Source organism: Haliotis rufescens, unplaced genomic scaffold, assembly GCF_023055435.1.
Source record: "Haliotis rufescens isolate VD_foot unplaced genomic scaffold, xgHalRufe1.0.p SCAF_24, whole genome shotgun sequence".
NCBI classification, from domain to species: domain Eukaryota; kingdom Metazoa; phylum Mollusca; class Gastropoda; order Lepetellida; family Haliotidae; genus Haliotis; species Haliotis rufescens.
The window spans coordinates 682,501-697,850 of record NW_025963935.1 but is presented as its reverse complement, the minus strand read 5'-3'; the positions used below and the strand labels follow the sequence as shown (position 1 = coordinate 697,850).

General features: G+C 44.6%; 1 protein-coding gene across 5 annotated transcripts in view; it reads right to left on the bottom strand.

Annotated features, from left to right (window-relative positions):
- LOC124122918 (E3 ubiquitin-protein ligase TTC3-like) overlaps positions 1 to 15,350 on the bottom strand; it is an 87,947-nt gene that overhangs the window by 62,437 nt on the left and 10,160 nt on the right. For all 5 annotated transcript variants that reach the window (XM_048401911.1, XM_048401912.1, XM_048401915.1 and 2 more), the window contains 10 exons: positions 14,211 to 14,347; positions 9,613 to 9,692; positions 8,210 to 8,289; positions 6,095 to 6,198; positions 5,460 to 5,522; positions 4,216 to 4,270; positions 2,757 to 2,907; positions 2,326 to 2,371; positions 1,798 to 1,849; positions 840 to 890 (listed from right to left, as the gene is read on the bottom strand). In XM_048401911.1, the coding sequence (XP_048257868.1) occupies positions 840 to 890; positions 1,798 to 1,849; positions 2,326 to 2,371; positions 2,757 to 2,907; positions 4,216 to 4,270; positions 5,460 to 5,522; positions 6,095 to 6,198; positions 8,210 to 8,289; positions 9,613 to 9,692; positions 14,211 to 14,347 (819 nt within the window). The remainder of the gene's footprint in view (positions 1 to 839; positions 891 to 1,797; positions 1,850 to 2,325; positions 2,372 to 2,756; positions 2,908 to 4,215; positions 4,271 to 5,459; positions 5,523 to 6,094; positions 6,199 to 8,209; positions 8,290 to 9,612; positions 9,693 to 14,210; positions 14,348 to 15,350) is intronic.

The following is a 15,350-nucleotide window of genomic DNA, read 5'->3' as shown; positions in this document are numbered from 1 at the left end:
GTCAATAAGTTAAATAAACAAGATGGCAGATGCAGTAAAATTTCGTAGTTAAATCAGTACTTTTAAAAAATCGGGCATAGCTTTCGCAAACCTGGCTACCCGCCAGGTCTGGGAGCAATACTGCCATAAACTTCAAAACATCTGTGTATTTACAATTTCTGTGTGACGCCACACCCCACGTTATAGTGCAAGTATTCGTGATAGAAAACGTATGATGTCCAAAAACGTATGCTGGTTAAAGCTCTGATCGAAAACAGGACAATCCGAGACGGTTGTCGATCATATATTTCAGTGTTTTTTTTTAAATTTTTGATTAAATTTTTACGGGGAAGATTATTTTTTCCGAGGACTACTGTTTAAAACAACGCGATTTTCCGCGTTTCCGCAGAGATTTCACATCCCTGTAAAACCCTGTACACCCCTCACATGTTTTGTTTGTTTGCTTGTTGTTTAACGGAGATTTCACATCCCTGTAAAACCCTGTACACCCCTCACATGTTTTGTTTGTTTGCTTGTTGTTTAACGGAGATTTCACATCCCTGTAAAACCCTGTACACCCCTCACATGTTTTGTTTGTTTGTTTGTTTGTTGTTGTTTAACGCCTCACTCAGCAATATTCTAGCTATATGACAGCGGTCGGGTGGTCAGGCTCACTGACTTGGTTGATGTATGTCATCGTATCGTCATTACATGGATCGATGCTCATGATATCAATCACTGGATTGTCGATTATTTACAGACCACCATCATATAGCTGATTATTGCCGAGTGTGGCGTTAAACAACAAACCAACCAACCAACCATCTCAGCTGTGCTCTACATGATCTTCTTCTACATACCTTTACAGGGGGGTAGTTGTCATCACTATCACTAATAAGGCCTGGGACGCCCTGAAACAACCAATACAAAATACTGTATATCGCCTTTTTATTGGGGGGGGGGGGGGGGGGGGGGGAAGAGAGAGAGAGAGAGAGAGAGAGAGAGAGAGAGAGAGAGAGCGGGGGGGGCATCTTATACACACAGTTGAAGAGTTTGGTGAGCCGACAGCGGGTAACCCCGGAAATACCATAATGAAGTATGCAAATTAACAATGAAATTACACTGGTTATAAAAAGTGTCCATTGTGTATCTAGACTGTTTGTAATCTATTTTATTAATTTTATTCAAAATTTCATTCAATATTGTTTACCTTCATTTCGGTGAAAGCGTCTGAGAAGAGATCGGTAGATCGCACAACTCACCTTCATTCCGATTCGCTTTATAGACAGGGTATATAAACTAGCATAGATTTTGCAGGCTTGTACAGGGGGGTCGCCTTATAGATGGGGTCGCTTTATAGACAGCGATATATGGTACAAAATTATTTTTCCAACTTTTGGAAGAAATCCTGGCAGAAACATTGTCGTGCTCATACTGGTGTCATGGTGAAGTGTGAGTGAGTGAGTTGGGTTTAACGCCGCTTTTAACAGTATTCCAGTTATATCACGGCATGTCAGCTTACTGTGGGAGGAAAGACCGATGTGATGCAGGTCTCAGATGTTTACCACTTCGGTGAAACCCACGAGCACGGGTATGGTGCTGACAAACCTAGAAACATAATCGGGGCAAACCGGGATTCGAACCCACAATCATAGGTTTCTGGCGTGCCCAAGGGACGCAACTCTGCACAGCGAATCGCTGCGCCTCCGACGACTGGGCCACCCGTGCCCCCTCATGGTGATGAAGTCTGATCACTCAATACTCATGCCTCTATCTGATGTTGCACTCTCTTAAGGAAGTAGGTAAGTAGCTACTTACATCTTCCTCGAGATCGCTGTCGTTGGAATCACTAACAAGATCGGGCAGACGCCTACAAGTGGCAAAAGAAATGTAATGGTGAATAGGCATGGTGCTGGAAAATACTCACAACTCACAACAAACTGTTTCATGAAATGTTGTCCATCACGTGACCCAACTACACACTGCATTCTGTCAAACTAACTCTTAATCAGGAATCCACAATTCAAAACTTAAAGCCATAAAATTAGTTATTACATGTATTTGGGGAAATTTATTATTCCAATTCGGGAATTATTAATAACACTTGCTGCAGTCTTGGGGCCAAGAAGCGTCAGAGAGACAGACATACCCACACCCACCCACCCACCCACCCATCCACATCCACATCCACACCCACATCCACACCCACACCCACACACACACACACACACACACAGACACACACGCTATTGACAGTGAGCGTCAATTTGATGTCCATCTGCAATATCTCAGCCATAGAGTGTACAGTCCAATACAATATAGGATATATCTTCACAACATACAAACCTTTGGAGCCAAATATTTTTATCAAGTTGACCAAGTCTTTGTTTCTCTGTAACAAAAAAAAGATACCTCATCAAAATCCAAGAAACCAAAAAAGGCCACAACTCAGGTAAATAGTGGGTTTGGTTTAACGCTACGTTGGACATCACAGTCCCTCCATGGTAGGTCCGTCAGCTCGATGTTGGAGCCAAGTCGTGCTGGTCTTAGAAAGTCCCCACTCTGGACCCACAAGCATACCAAGCAAGCAATCATGGCGAATCAGGGAGTCACACCAATGACAAAAGGTTTCAAGGATGCCTAGGGCACGCAACTCCGCACAATGAATTGTGGTGCCTTAGACGACAAGATCAGCCAAAACCTGTTCATCTGTCTGAGTAACCCTGAGTTTATCCTAACTAACAAGACTTGTCTCCCTACACTGTTACAACACCCACCTGTCTTGAAGCGCTCCCTCTGTTCATCTATCTGTCTCAGGTTGAGTTTGTCCTCGGTGCGCTGACAAGCTTGCCTCCCTATGTGGTTTATTTCTCTAGCCTTGTCCAGCATCCCCAGTTCGAAGTAAGCTTCAGCGTATCTGTAGTAACCCTGAAAAGAGGCTTGATCATGTAAATTGTTGTCTGGGAAACTCAAGCTAAAATTCAACAACATTCCCTTGAATTAATTACCCATACCACCCAGATTAAAAGCATTCCACCATGCAGAGATAATTCTAGGGTGGACCTTGTGCTCTTAGCCCCTAAATCTGAAAAAAGACGCACATTTTCAAACACAATGGACCATTTTAATATTGTTCTGTATGGGCAACCCTCTGGAAAGTTTGAGATTTGTAATTAAAGGGCCTATGTCAGAAAATTCCTAGATGAACCCTGAAAAGAGGCTTGATAATGTAAATTGTTGTTTAACACCAGGTGGAAACCTCAAGCTAAAGTTCAACAACATTCCCATGACTTAATTTGTTTGTTTGTTTGTTGTTTAACACCGCACTCAGCAATATTCCAGCTATAAGACAACAGTCTGTAAATAATCGAGTCTGGACCCGACAATCCAGTGATTGACACCATGAGCATCGATCCATGCAATTGGGATCGATGACATGCTTCAACCAAGTCAGCAGGGTGGCTGGTATTTCACTGAAGACGGTTGGTTGGTTTGTTGTTTTACGCCGCACTCAGTAATATTCCAGCTATATGACGGTGGTCTGTATATAATCTGTCTTGACCAGACAATCAAGTGACTAATATCATGAGCATCGATCTATGCAATTGGGATCGATGACATGCATTAACCAAGTCAGCGAGCCTGACCACCCGATCCCGTTAGTCGCCTCTTACGACAAGCATAGTCGCCTTTTACGGTAAGCAAGGGTTGCTGAAGACCTATTCTACCCCGGATCTTCACGGCACTTAATTACCCCCACCAACCCAGATTAAAAGTGTTGCACCATGCTCTGGGTTCTACTACACCAAATCAGAACCCGTTTGGACAGTGCGGTTTTCGTAGGGAGCCTTCAGTGCAGATCGAGAGATACCTGCAGGCTGTGATTTGAGGATATTCTGTAAGATTTTTATGTCTTTCAAATGTACATCCATCCAGTTATTAAAACTGACCATGTTTTTCTAAATTTAGTACTGTCTTTTTCAACATGATGACTTATGCTGAATGTGACCACAGCTATTTTCAAGTAGGTGACATTTGGTGCGAAACTGGGGGTGGTGTGTTTAGCTTCCTGTACCCCGAAAAGGAGCTGGCTAAGCTAGTCATTTTTTATTTTTTTATTGCTGCTCTAAGGCCAAACTGTGCACACACGTACAGGTAATAGCTGTTGAATGCTTAGTTACTATAGAAGTCTATGGGAAAACATTTGGTTGTGTGTAACCTCCAGGATGAGCTCACCTTTGCCCAGTCCTGGTCCAGTGTAATGGCACGCAGTCCGTCACAGAGAGCCTCCCTGGAACCCACAACAAGGAATGAGATTAAGGTATGAAAGCCAGTGTATGACTGAGTATGGTTTGATGCTACTTTTAGCAATATTCCTGCAATATCACGCCTGGTAACACCAGAAATGGGCTTCACACATTGTACCCATGTCGGGAATATATATATATGATGTTGAAAGCTCCAATCTCATTAAAATCAGATCTAAGTTCTCCCTGCCGCTTAACAAAGATCTGGGGACATCCCATTACGGGTCACGTCAGAACGACCTTTCGCGAACTTTGACCAACCACTGAAATGACAAACAAGAAGTGGACATCAGCCAATTAGAAAGCAGCTTTCTCGAGCTTTACGGCACTCGTTTCAACCTGGTGACTTCCATTTCAGGCGACACTTGAAAAATATGTTGCCACAGTTCTCGATTTAAATTTTGAAAACTGAACAAACGAACATTCCGGAATGTCTAACATATGGTTGAGATTGCATGGCAGTGCTACCCACATACTGTGCAGCGCCTCCTCCATTCAAATGTTTATCCCACGGAATCGAGAGATAGACGATTTTTTTTACGGAATCATTCGTACGGGCCGTAACTGTCGTTTAGAATACCCCGTTAACGTTTCCGAGGTTGCATGATTAGAAAACACATTCCAACTGTCACTTTCATTATCTGGTAAGCGACGCTTTGATTGGTCGGATGAAAGGTCGTTTTGACGGGACCCATAATGACAGGTCCTCAGATCTTTGTTTAGCGATAGCAAGAACTAAGATCTGATTTTATTGAGATTGCTGAAAACTCTGATCGAAAACAGGATTTCTTTTTAAATCTTTGACAGTATATTTGGATATAAATGGATGGAATTTGTTATCAAGTAAAAAGAAACAACAATATCAGTTTTGAAACATTTACTGCAATCAACACAAATGTCATTGACCCACTTTTACAAATATGGAAACGTCATAGAACAAACCAGATGACGTCACTATTGAATGTGACGTCACCTTTCCCTATACCTATGACTTCACCTAACAACAGGTGTAGCAATGGTCCGTTGTCAAGCAATATGAAGGCATTTACAGTGGCCCGCTCATTTCTGATAACATGTGGTCGGTTTAATGATAATTCTATCCATTTTAGCTACAAAACTATATACCCCTGCCCTTTCAGGTATAAATACTGGGTTTTGTACACGCACACTTACCGGAACTTTTTTAATTTGAGATATGCTTGAGATCTGTTGCCAAAGAAGATGTGGCTCAGAGGACTGAAATAAAGTCACACGTTCATGTTAGCTTCCTTCTCATAAAGATAAACCGCATTCGCCATAAAACATGCCCGGCTCCAATAGGCACCACGGACAAGCTACGGGGCCATTCTGTTAGTACCGTATTTGACGGAATAAGAGCCCAGGGGGCTCTAAAAATTAGAATATTATTTGGGTGAAAAAAAAAACGTATTTGAAAGATAAATTTCGTGGTTTATGCTGACAGCCTGAAATGTTTGTATACCATATGGTTTTCAAGAATTTAATATTGGCTTGACTTCTTGATGATTAACGCTGCACTTAGCAATATTACAGCCATACGGCAGTCTGTCTGAACCAGACAATCCAGTGATTGACCTCATGAGCATTGATCCACGCAATCTGGATCGATGACATGATCAACCAAGTCAGCGAGCCTGAACACCCGATCCCGTTAGTCGCCTTTTACGACAAGCATAGTTGCCTTTTATGGCAAGCATGGGTTGCTGAAGACCTCTTCTAAACCCCCCCCCACCCCCCGCCCAATGTAAGGAACTCCTTGTACCCTTTAGTGAGAGAGTGACTGGACTTACTCCTTCCTGATAGCCTGTGTGTACCATCTGACTGCCAGGTCAAACTTGTTCTCCTTGAAGGCCTTGTTCCCCTTCTCCTTGGACTGCTCCGCATCATCGGAAGACTGAACACGGAGAGGTGAGGCAGGTGAAACGGAGGTGACAAGATTGTTGTGTGGCGTGGCGTGGCGTGGCGGTGGTGTGTTGTGTGGCATGGCGGTGTTGTGTGGTGTCGAGTGGTGGTGGTGTGTTGTGTGTTGTGCGGTGGTGTGTTGTGTGCGATGGTGTGTTGTGTGTTGTGGTGTGTTGTGTGTTGTGGTGGTGGTGTGTTGTGTGGCGTGGTGTGTGTGTGTTGTGTGGCGTGGCGGTGGTGTGTTGTGTGGCGTGGCGGTGGTGTGTTGTGTGGCGTGGCGGTGGTGTGTTGTGTGGCTTGGCGGTGGTGTGTTGTGTGGCTTGGCGGTGGTGTGGTGTGTTGTGTGGCGTGGTGGTGGTGTGTCGGTGATGTGTTGTGTGGTGTGGTGTGGTGTGGCGGTGTTGTGTTGTGTGGCATGGCGGTGGTGTGTGGTGTCGAGTGGTGGCGGTGTGTTGTGTTGTGTGGCGTGGCGGTGTCGTGTGGGGGTGCTGTGTTGTGTGGCATGGCGGTGGTGTGTGGTGTCGAGTGGTGGTGGTGTGTTGTGTGGCGTGGCGGTGATGTGTTGTGTGGCGTGGCAGTGATGTGTTGTGTGGTGTAATCTGATCGTTTGATACATGGATCTAAATAGTTTTGGCCAGGGCTGCGGGAAAACAATTCCCAATCAGCATGATCAGATATTTCGCTCACAACTCTTGAGACCTGCAGTGGGTACCTGGGTAGGGTCGGGTATATGGGGGTTCGGATACTGAGGTAGTAAATTTGGACTCATCCCAGCCCCTAGCAGTATGACCATCCCATATTTTCCCAAACTATCCTTTTTTCACCCAACATAAAAATAAATGTCATGAATTATTCCTGGTGTCAGACACACATATCATGCATATCTCTCACTGTTTGTTTGTTTGTTGTTTAACGCCGCACTCAGCAATATTTCAGCTATATGACGGCGGTCTGTAAAAATCGAGTCTGGACCAGACAATCCAGTGATTGACATCATGAGCATCGATCCACGCAATTGGGATCGATGACATGCATCAACCAAGTCAGCGAGCCTGACCACCCGATCCCGTTAGTCGCCTTTCACGACACCAAAGTCACCTTTTACGGCAAGCATGGGTTGCTGAAGACCTATTCTACCCGGAATCTTCACGGGTTGTCACATGTAATATGTAAATGTCATTTTGTACAAATTCAAGGCTTTTAAGCTATTTTGGTGATTTTCAAGGCTTTTCAAGGTTGGCACTGAAAATCAAGGCTTTCCAAAAAGGACCTTGAAATTCAAGGCTTTTCCAAGTCTGTATGAACCAGAGCTCCAGATAAGCTTTTGGTGTTGTGGGTATTTTACCCATGCATTTTAAAATCATTGGGTATCAGTAATTCTATCTGGGTATTCAAATTTTTGTTACCCGATAGTTTTAACACATGTGGGTATTTAAGTTAAATATTTAAAAACACTATTCATCTAGTCCCTGCAAACTGGTGTCGTGTGGGTTCGAGAGCTTTATATGACTCAAAAATACCACGAAACTTCCACAAGAAAGTGTGATGGCAAATGATCATGATGTAACTGTCATCATGAAGATTGGCAAGGTTGACAGAATGTCTGTTTATAATTTCAAAATAAGTCGCTGATTTGCTAATCGAAAAGCAGAGTAACTTCACAATATTTTGATGATAAGCACAAGTTTTATTTTTGTAGTGAATCTGTAATGTTCGCTGCGTATTTGATACGTTTGGATTTTATTTTACTGCGTATTTCTGCATTTTTGATGCGTATTTTAAGCAGATACGCAGCTTATCTGGAGCTCTGATGAACCCTGAACCACTAAACCCTTGATAGGGATCTAAACATACACTTTACATAGCATGAGATTCATGTCATGGAGAGACAAAAATATCCCTCTTAAAAGTGGAGCACTATACATTACGAAGGGTTATAACCCTTGCGTTTCAGTATTGCAAATGTCCACTATTAGAAGTATAGCTATGATCTAGTCACAGACCTTGTTGGAGCTCCAGAGGGCCTTGATTTCGTTTTCAATCAGTTTCCCGTCTCGGCCGTATCCCAGGACATGGTAGTGAACTGAAGCAGTAGACAACAGTGTCAGCGTCATCATGTTGTGCAGACATATATAGCACAACAAATACACTACCTAAAGCATGCTCAAAGTGCCACATTATAACCCAGGTCAATAGAACAGTGTGGACACGACTCTCTTTCTCAGCACCCTGACCCACATAAACCAAGTCAGCTGGCACGATCTCGCCAGTTGCCTCTTACAAGTATAGTCCTCTCCTACGACATGTACAGTCCTCTCTTACGACTTGTATAGTCCTCTTTCGACAAGTATAGTCACCTCTTACGACAAGTACAGTCCTCTCTTACGACAAGTACAGTCCTCTCTTACGACAAGTATAGTCCTCTTATGACAAGTTTAGTCCTCTCTTACGACATGTACAGTCCTCTCTAGCGACAAGTATAGTCCTCTCTTACGACAAGTATAGTCCTCTCTTACAACAAGTACAGTCTTCTCTTACGACAAGTATAGTCCTCTCTTACGACAAGTAGTCCTCTCTTACAACAAGTATAGTCCTCTCTTACGACAAGTACAGTCCTCTCTTACAACAAGTACAGTCCTCTTTTACAACAAGTACAGTCCTCTCTTACAACAAGTACAGTCCTCTCTTACAACAAGTACAGTCCTCTCTTACAACAAGTACAGTCCTCTCTTACAACAAGTATAGTCCTCTCTTACGACAAGTATAGTCCTCTCTTACGACAAACACAGTCCTCTCTTACAACAAGTATAGTCCTCTCTTACGACAAGTACAGTCCTCTCTTACGCTAAGTATAGTCCTCTTATGACAAGTATAGTGACCTCTTACAACAAGTATAGTCACCTCTTACGACAAGTATAGTCCTCTTTTACGACATATACAGTCCCCTCTAGGGACAAGTATAGTCCTCTCTTACGACATGTACAGTCCCCTCTAGCGACAAGTATAGTCCTCTCTTACGACAAACACAGTCACCTCTTACAACAAGTATAGTCCTCTCTTACGACATGTACAGTCCTCTCTTACGACAAGTATAGTCCTCTTATGACAAGTATAGTGACCTCTTACAACAAGTATAGTCACCTTTTACGACATGTACTGTCCTCTCTGATATTGGTAAAGTTAATCTGTCATGGCATGAGAGATTAACTATAGTAATATGAAAGAATCAGGTGATCCTTAACTTTTTTTGAGTAGTATACAAGGGGTCATTTTAACGCTGTGCTGTATGGGCAAGTGTGGTGTACCTCTGGAATATTTGAAATTTTGACATAAAGTTCGGATGTCAGAACATTCCTAGAGAGAGCCCTGATAGAGCCTGTGGCAGCCAGCTGTTGGGCATACTCACAATTCTTAAAGACGTAGAGAATACAAAACTGTGCAGCTTGGGGGTTCTTCTTCATCCTCGTCTTGACAGATATATCATTCCTGAAATCACAAAAGTTATCACTGTAACCTCACATCACATCAACAACACGTCGGAAACATACAGCAGTCAGACCATCACATCACACACAGCAGGCAGTCAGACCATCACATCACATACAGCAGGCAGGCAGACCATCACATCACATACAGCAGGCAGTCAGACCATCACATCACACACAGCAGGCAGTCAGACCATCACATCACATACAGCAGGCAGTCAGACCATCACATCACACACAGCAGGCAGTCAGACCATCACATCACATACAGCAGGCAGTCAGACCATCACATCACACACAGCAGGCAGTCAGACCATCACATCACATACAGCAGGCAGGCAGACCATCACATCACACACAGCAGGCAGTCAGACCATCACATCACATACAGCAGGCAGTCAGACCATCACATCACATCACATACAGCAGGCAGTCAGACCATCACATCACATACAGCAGGCAGGCAGACCATCACATCACACACAGCAGGCAGTCAGACCATCACATCACACACAGCAGGCAGGCAGACCATCACATCACATCACATACAGCAGGCAGTCAGACCATCACATCACATACAGCAGGCAGTCAGACAATCACATCACATACTGCAGGCAGTCAGACCATCACATCACATACTGCAGGCAGTCAGACCATCACATCACACACAGCAGGCAGGCAGACCATCACATCACATCACATACAGCAGGCAGTCAGACCATCACATCACATACAGCAGGCAGTCAGACAATCACATCACACACAGGAGGCAGTCAGACCATCACATCACACACAGCAGGCAGTCAGACCATCACATCACATACAGCAGGCAGGCAGACCATCACATCACATACAGCAGGCTGTCAGACCATCACATCACATACAGCAGGCAGTCAGACCATCACATCACATACAGCAGGCAGTCAGACCATCACATCACATCACATACAGCAGGCAATCAGACCATCACATCACATCACATACAGCAGGCAGTCAGACCATCACATCACATACAGCAGGCAGTCAGACCATCACATCACATACAGCAGGCAGTCAGACCATCACATCACACACAGGAGGCAGTCAGACCATCACATCACACACAGCAGGCAGTCAGACCATCACATCACATCACACACAGCAGGCAGTCAGACCATCACATCACACACAGCAGGCAGTCAGACCATCACATCACATCACATACAGCAGGCAGTCAGACCATCACATCACACACAGCAGGCAGTCAGACCATCACATCACATACAGCAGGCAGTCAGACCATCACATCACATACAGCAGGCAGTCAGACCATCACATCACACACAGCAGGCAGTCAGACCATCACATCACATACAGCAGGCAGTCAGACCATCACATCACATACAGCAGGCAATCAGACCATCACATCACATCACATACAGCAGGCAGTCAGACCATCACATCACATACAGCAGGCAGTCAGACCATCACATCACATAAAGCAGGCAGTCAGACCATCACATCACATACAGCAGGCAATCAGACCATCACATCACATCACATACAGCAGGCAGTCAGACCATCACATCACATACAGCAGGCAGTCAGACCATCACATCACATCACATACAGCAGGCAGTCAGACCATCACATCACATACAGCAGGCAGGCAGACCATCACATCACATACAGCAGGCAGGCAGACCATCACATCACACACAGCAGGCAGTCAGACCATCACATCACACACAGCAGGCAGGCAGACCATCACATCACATCACATACAGCAGGCAGTCAGACCATCACATCACATACAGCAGGCAGTCAGACAATCACATCACACACAGGAGGCAGTCAGACCATCACATCACACACAGCAGGCAGTCAGACCATCACATCACATACAGCAGGCAGGCAGACCATCACATCACATACAGCAGGCTGTCAGACCATCACATCACATACAGCAGGCAGTCAGACCATCACATCACATACAGCAGGCAGTCAGACCATCACATCACATCACATACAGCAGGCAATCAGACCATCACATCACATCACATACAGCAGGCAGTCAGACCATCACATCACATACAGCAGGCAGTCAGACCATCACATCACATACAGCAGGCAGTCAGACCATCACATCACACACAGGAGGCAGTCAGACCATCACATCACACACAGCAGGCAGTCAGACCATCACATCACATCACACACAGCAGGCAGTCAGACCATCACATCACACACAGCAGGCAGTCAGACCATCACATCACATCACATACAGCAGGCAGTCAGACCATCACATCACACACAGCAGGCAGTCAGACCATCACATCACATACAGCAGGCAGTCAGACCATCACATCACATACAGCAGGCAATCAGACCATCACATCACATCACATACAGCAGGCAGTCAGACCATCACATCACATACAGCAGGCAGTCAGACCATCACATCACATAAAGCAGGCAGTCAGACCATCACATCACATACAGCAGGCAATCAGACCATCACATCACATCACATACAGCAGGCAGTCAGACCATCACATCACATACAGCAGGCAGTCAGACCATCACATCACATCACATACAGCAGGCAGTCAGACCATCACATCACATACAGCAGGCAGGCAGACCATCACATCACATACAGCAGGCAGGCAGACCATCACATCACACACAGCAGGCAGTCAGACCATCACATCACACACAGCAGGCAGGCAGACCATCACATCACATCACATACAGCAGGCAGTCAGACCATCACATCACACACAGCAGGCAGTCAGACCATCACATCACATACAGCAGGCAGTCAGACCATCACATCACACACAGCAGGCAGTCAGACCATCACATCACATACAGCAGGCAGGCAGACCATCACATCACACACAGCAGGCAGTCAGACCATCACATCACATACAGCAGGCAGTCAGACCATCACATCACATCACATACAGCAGGCAGTCAGACCATCACATCACATACAGCAGGCAGGCAGACCATCACATCACACACAGCAGGCAGTCAGACCATCACATCACACACAGCAGGCAGGCAGACCATCACATCACATCACATACAGCAGGCAGTCAGACCATCACATCACATACAGCAGGCAGTCAGACCATCACATCACATCACACACAGCAGACAGTCAGACCATCACATCACATACAGCAGGCAGTCAGACCATCACATCACATACAGCAGGCAGTCAGACCATCACATCACATCACATACAGCAGGCAGTCAGACCATCACATCACACACAGCAGGCAGTCAGACCATCACATCACACACAGCAGGCAGTCAGACCATCACATCACATACAGGAGGCAATGAGACCATCACATCACATCACATACAGCAGGCAGTCAGACCATCACATCACATAAAGCAGGCAGTCAGACCATCACATCACATACAGCAGGCAGGCAGACCATCACATCACATACAGCAGGCAGTCAGACCATCACATCACATACAGCAGGCAATCAGACCATCACATCACATCACATACAGCAGGCAGTCAGACCATCACATCATACACAGCAGGCAGTCAGACCATCACATCACACACAGCAGGCAGTCAGACCATCACATCACATACAGCAGGCAGTCAGACCATCACATCTCCCACAGCAGGCAGTCAGACCATCACATCACACACAGCAGACAGTCAGACCATCACATCACATACAGCAGGCAGTCAGACCATCACATCACATACAGCAGGCAGTCAGACCATCACATACAGCAGGCAGTCAGACCATCACATCACACACAGCAGGCAGGCAGGCAGGCAGGCAGGCAGGCAGACCATCACCATCTGTGAGTGTGTGTGTGAGTGAGTGCATGTATGAATGTGTGTCTGTGTTTGAGTGTTAGTGTGCATTTGTCTGTCTGCCTGTGTACGTGTGCATTTGTCTGTCGGTCTGTCTGTCTGTGTGTGTGCCTCTGTGTGTGCCATTCGGGTCCATATTTAAAGTGTTACTTTCATAAGAGAGGTCCAGAGGTCAATGGAGCATTTGGTCCCTCATCAAAGTAGGGCTAGGATGTCATTGTACTGGTGCTGATATACACAACACTCACAAACAATCCAGCAACACGAGGCAGGCTTTGAATAATGGAGCCTGACTAACAATCAAGCTAGTTACACAGTCTGACCACATGATCCATTAAGTTGCTTCTTACGAATAACAAAGTTATGACAAGGGTCCCTTGTCTGTCTTCTGTTGTTTGTTTGTTGTTTAACGCCGCACTCAGCAATATTACAGCTTTATGATGGCGGTCTGTAAGCATTCGAGTCTGGACCAGGCAATCCAGTGATTGACATCATGAGCATCAATCCACACAATTGGGATAAGATGACATGTATCAACCAAGTCTGCGAGTCTGACCAGCCAATCCTGTGAGTCGCCTTTTATGGCAAGCATGGGTTGCTGAAGACCTATTCTAACCCGGATCTATGCAGGTTGTCTGACTTGTATAATATAAACACTGCCTGAGAAGGCCAAAAACTCACCATAGATTCTGAAAAGTCTTAAACTCCTGCGCCTTCTCTATTGCCCTTTTGACATCTATAGTATCGTTTGAAAGCAAAGCCTGCTTTTCAATTTCATCCACTGCGTCCAGCGCACACTTTAAGTGTTCACGGCTTTTCTGTAAAGACAAATCAGGGCTGGATTTAAGGACCTTGGTTGAACTTGACCCAGGTGCTTGTTGGCAGGAAAACCATGCTGTTCCAAGATAAAACCTTGTTGTTCCAAGACAAAACCATGTTGTTCCAAGATAAAACCATGTTGTTCCAAGATAAAACCATGTTGTACCAAGATAAAACCATGTTGTTCCTAGATAAAACAATGTTGTACCAAGATAAAACCATGTTGTTTCAAGATGAAACCATGTTGTTCCAAGATAAAACCATGTTGTACTAAGATAAAACCATGTTGTTCCTAGATAAAACCATGTTGTTCCAAGATAAAACAATGTTGTACCAAGATAAAACCATGTTGTTCCAAGATAAAACCATGTTGTGTCAAGATAAAACAATGTTGTTCCAAGATAAAACAATGTTGTTCCTAGATAAAACCATGTTGTTCCTAGATAAAACCATGTTGTTCCAAGATAAAACCCTGTACCAAGATAAAACCATGTTGTTCCTAGATAAAACCGTGTTGTTCCAAGATAAAACAATGTTGTACCAAGATAAAACCATGTTGTGTCAAGATAAAACAATGTTGTTCCAAGATAAAACCATGTTGTTCCTAGATAAAACCATGTTGTTCCTAGATAAAACCATGTTGTTCCAAGATAAAACTATGTTGTTCCAAGATAAAACAATGTTGTTCCAAGATAAAACCATGTTGTACCAAGATAAAACCATGTTGTTCCTAGATAAAACCATGCTGTTCCTAGATAAAACCATGTTGTTCAAAGATAAAACCATGTTGTTCCTAGATAAAACCATGTTGTTCCTAGATAAAACCATGTTGCACCCTGGTCCCATAAACTTATCAAACTTAGCATAGGTTGGTCTGCTGCCACATATATATTAATGACACATTGCTGTAAAACGTAATGGGAACGTGCACAAAATCGTCAAGCACTCACAATTTGATGACGCGAAGCCTACGAAAGCATGACAAAATACGTGCAACACAGT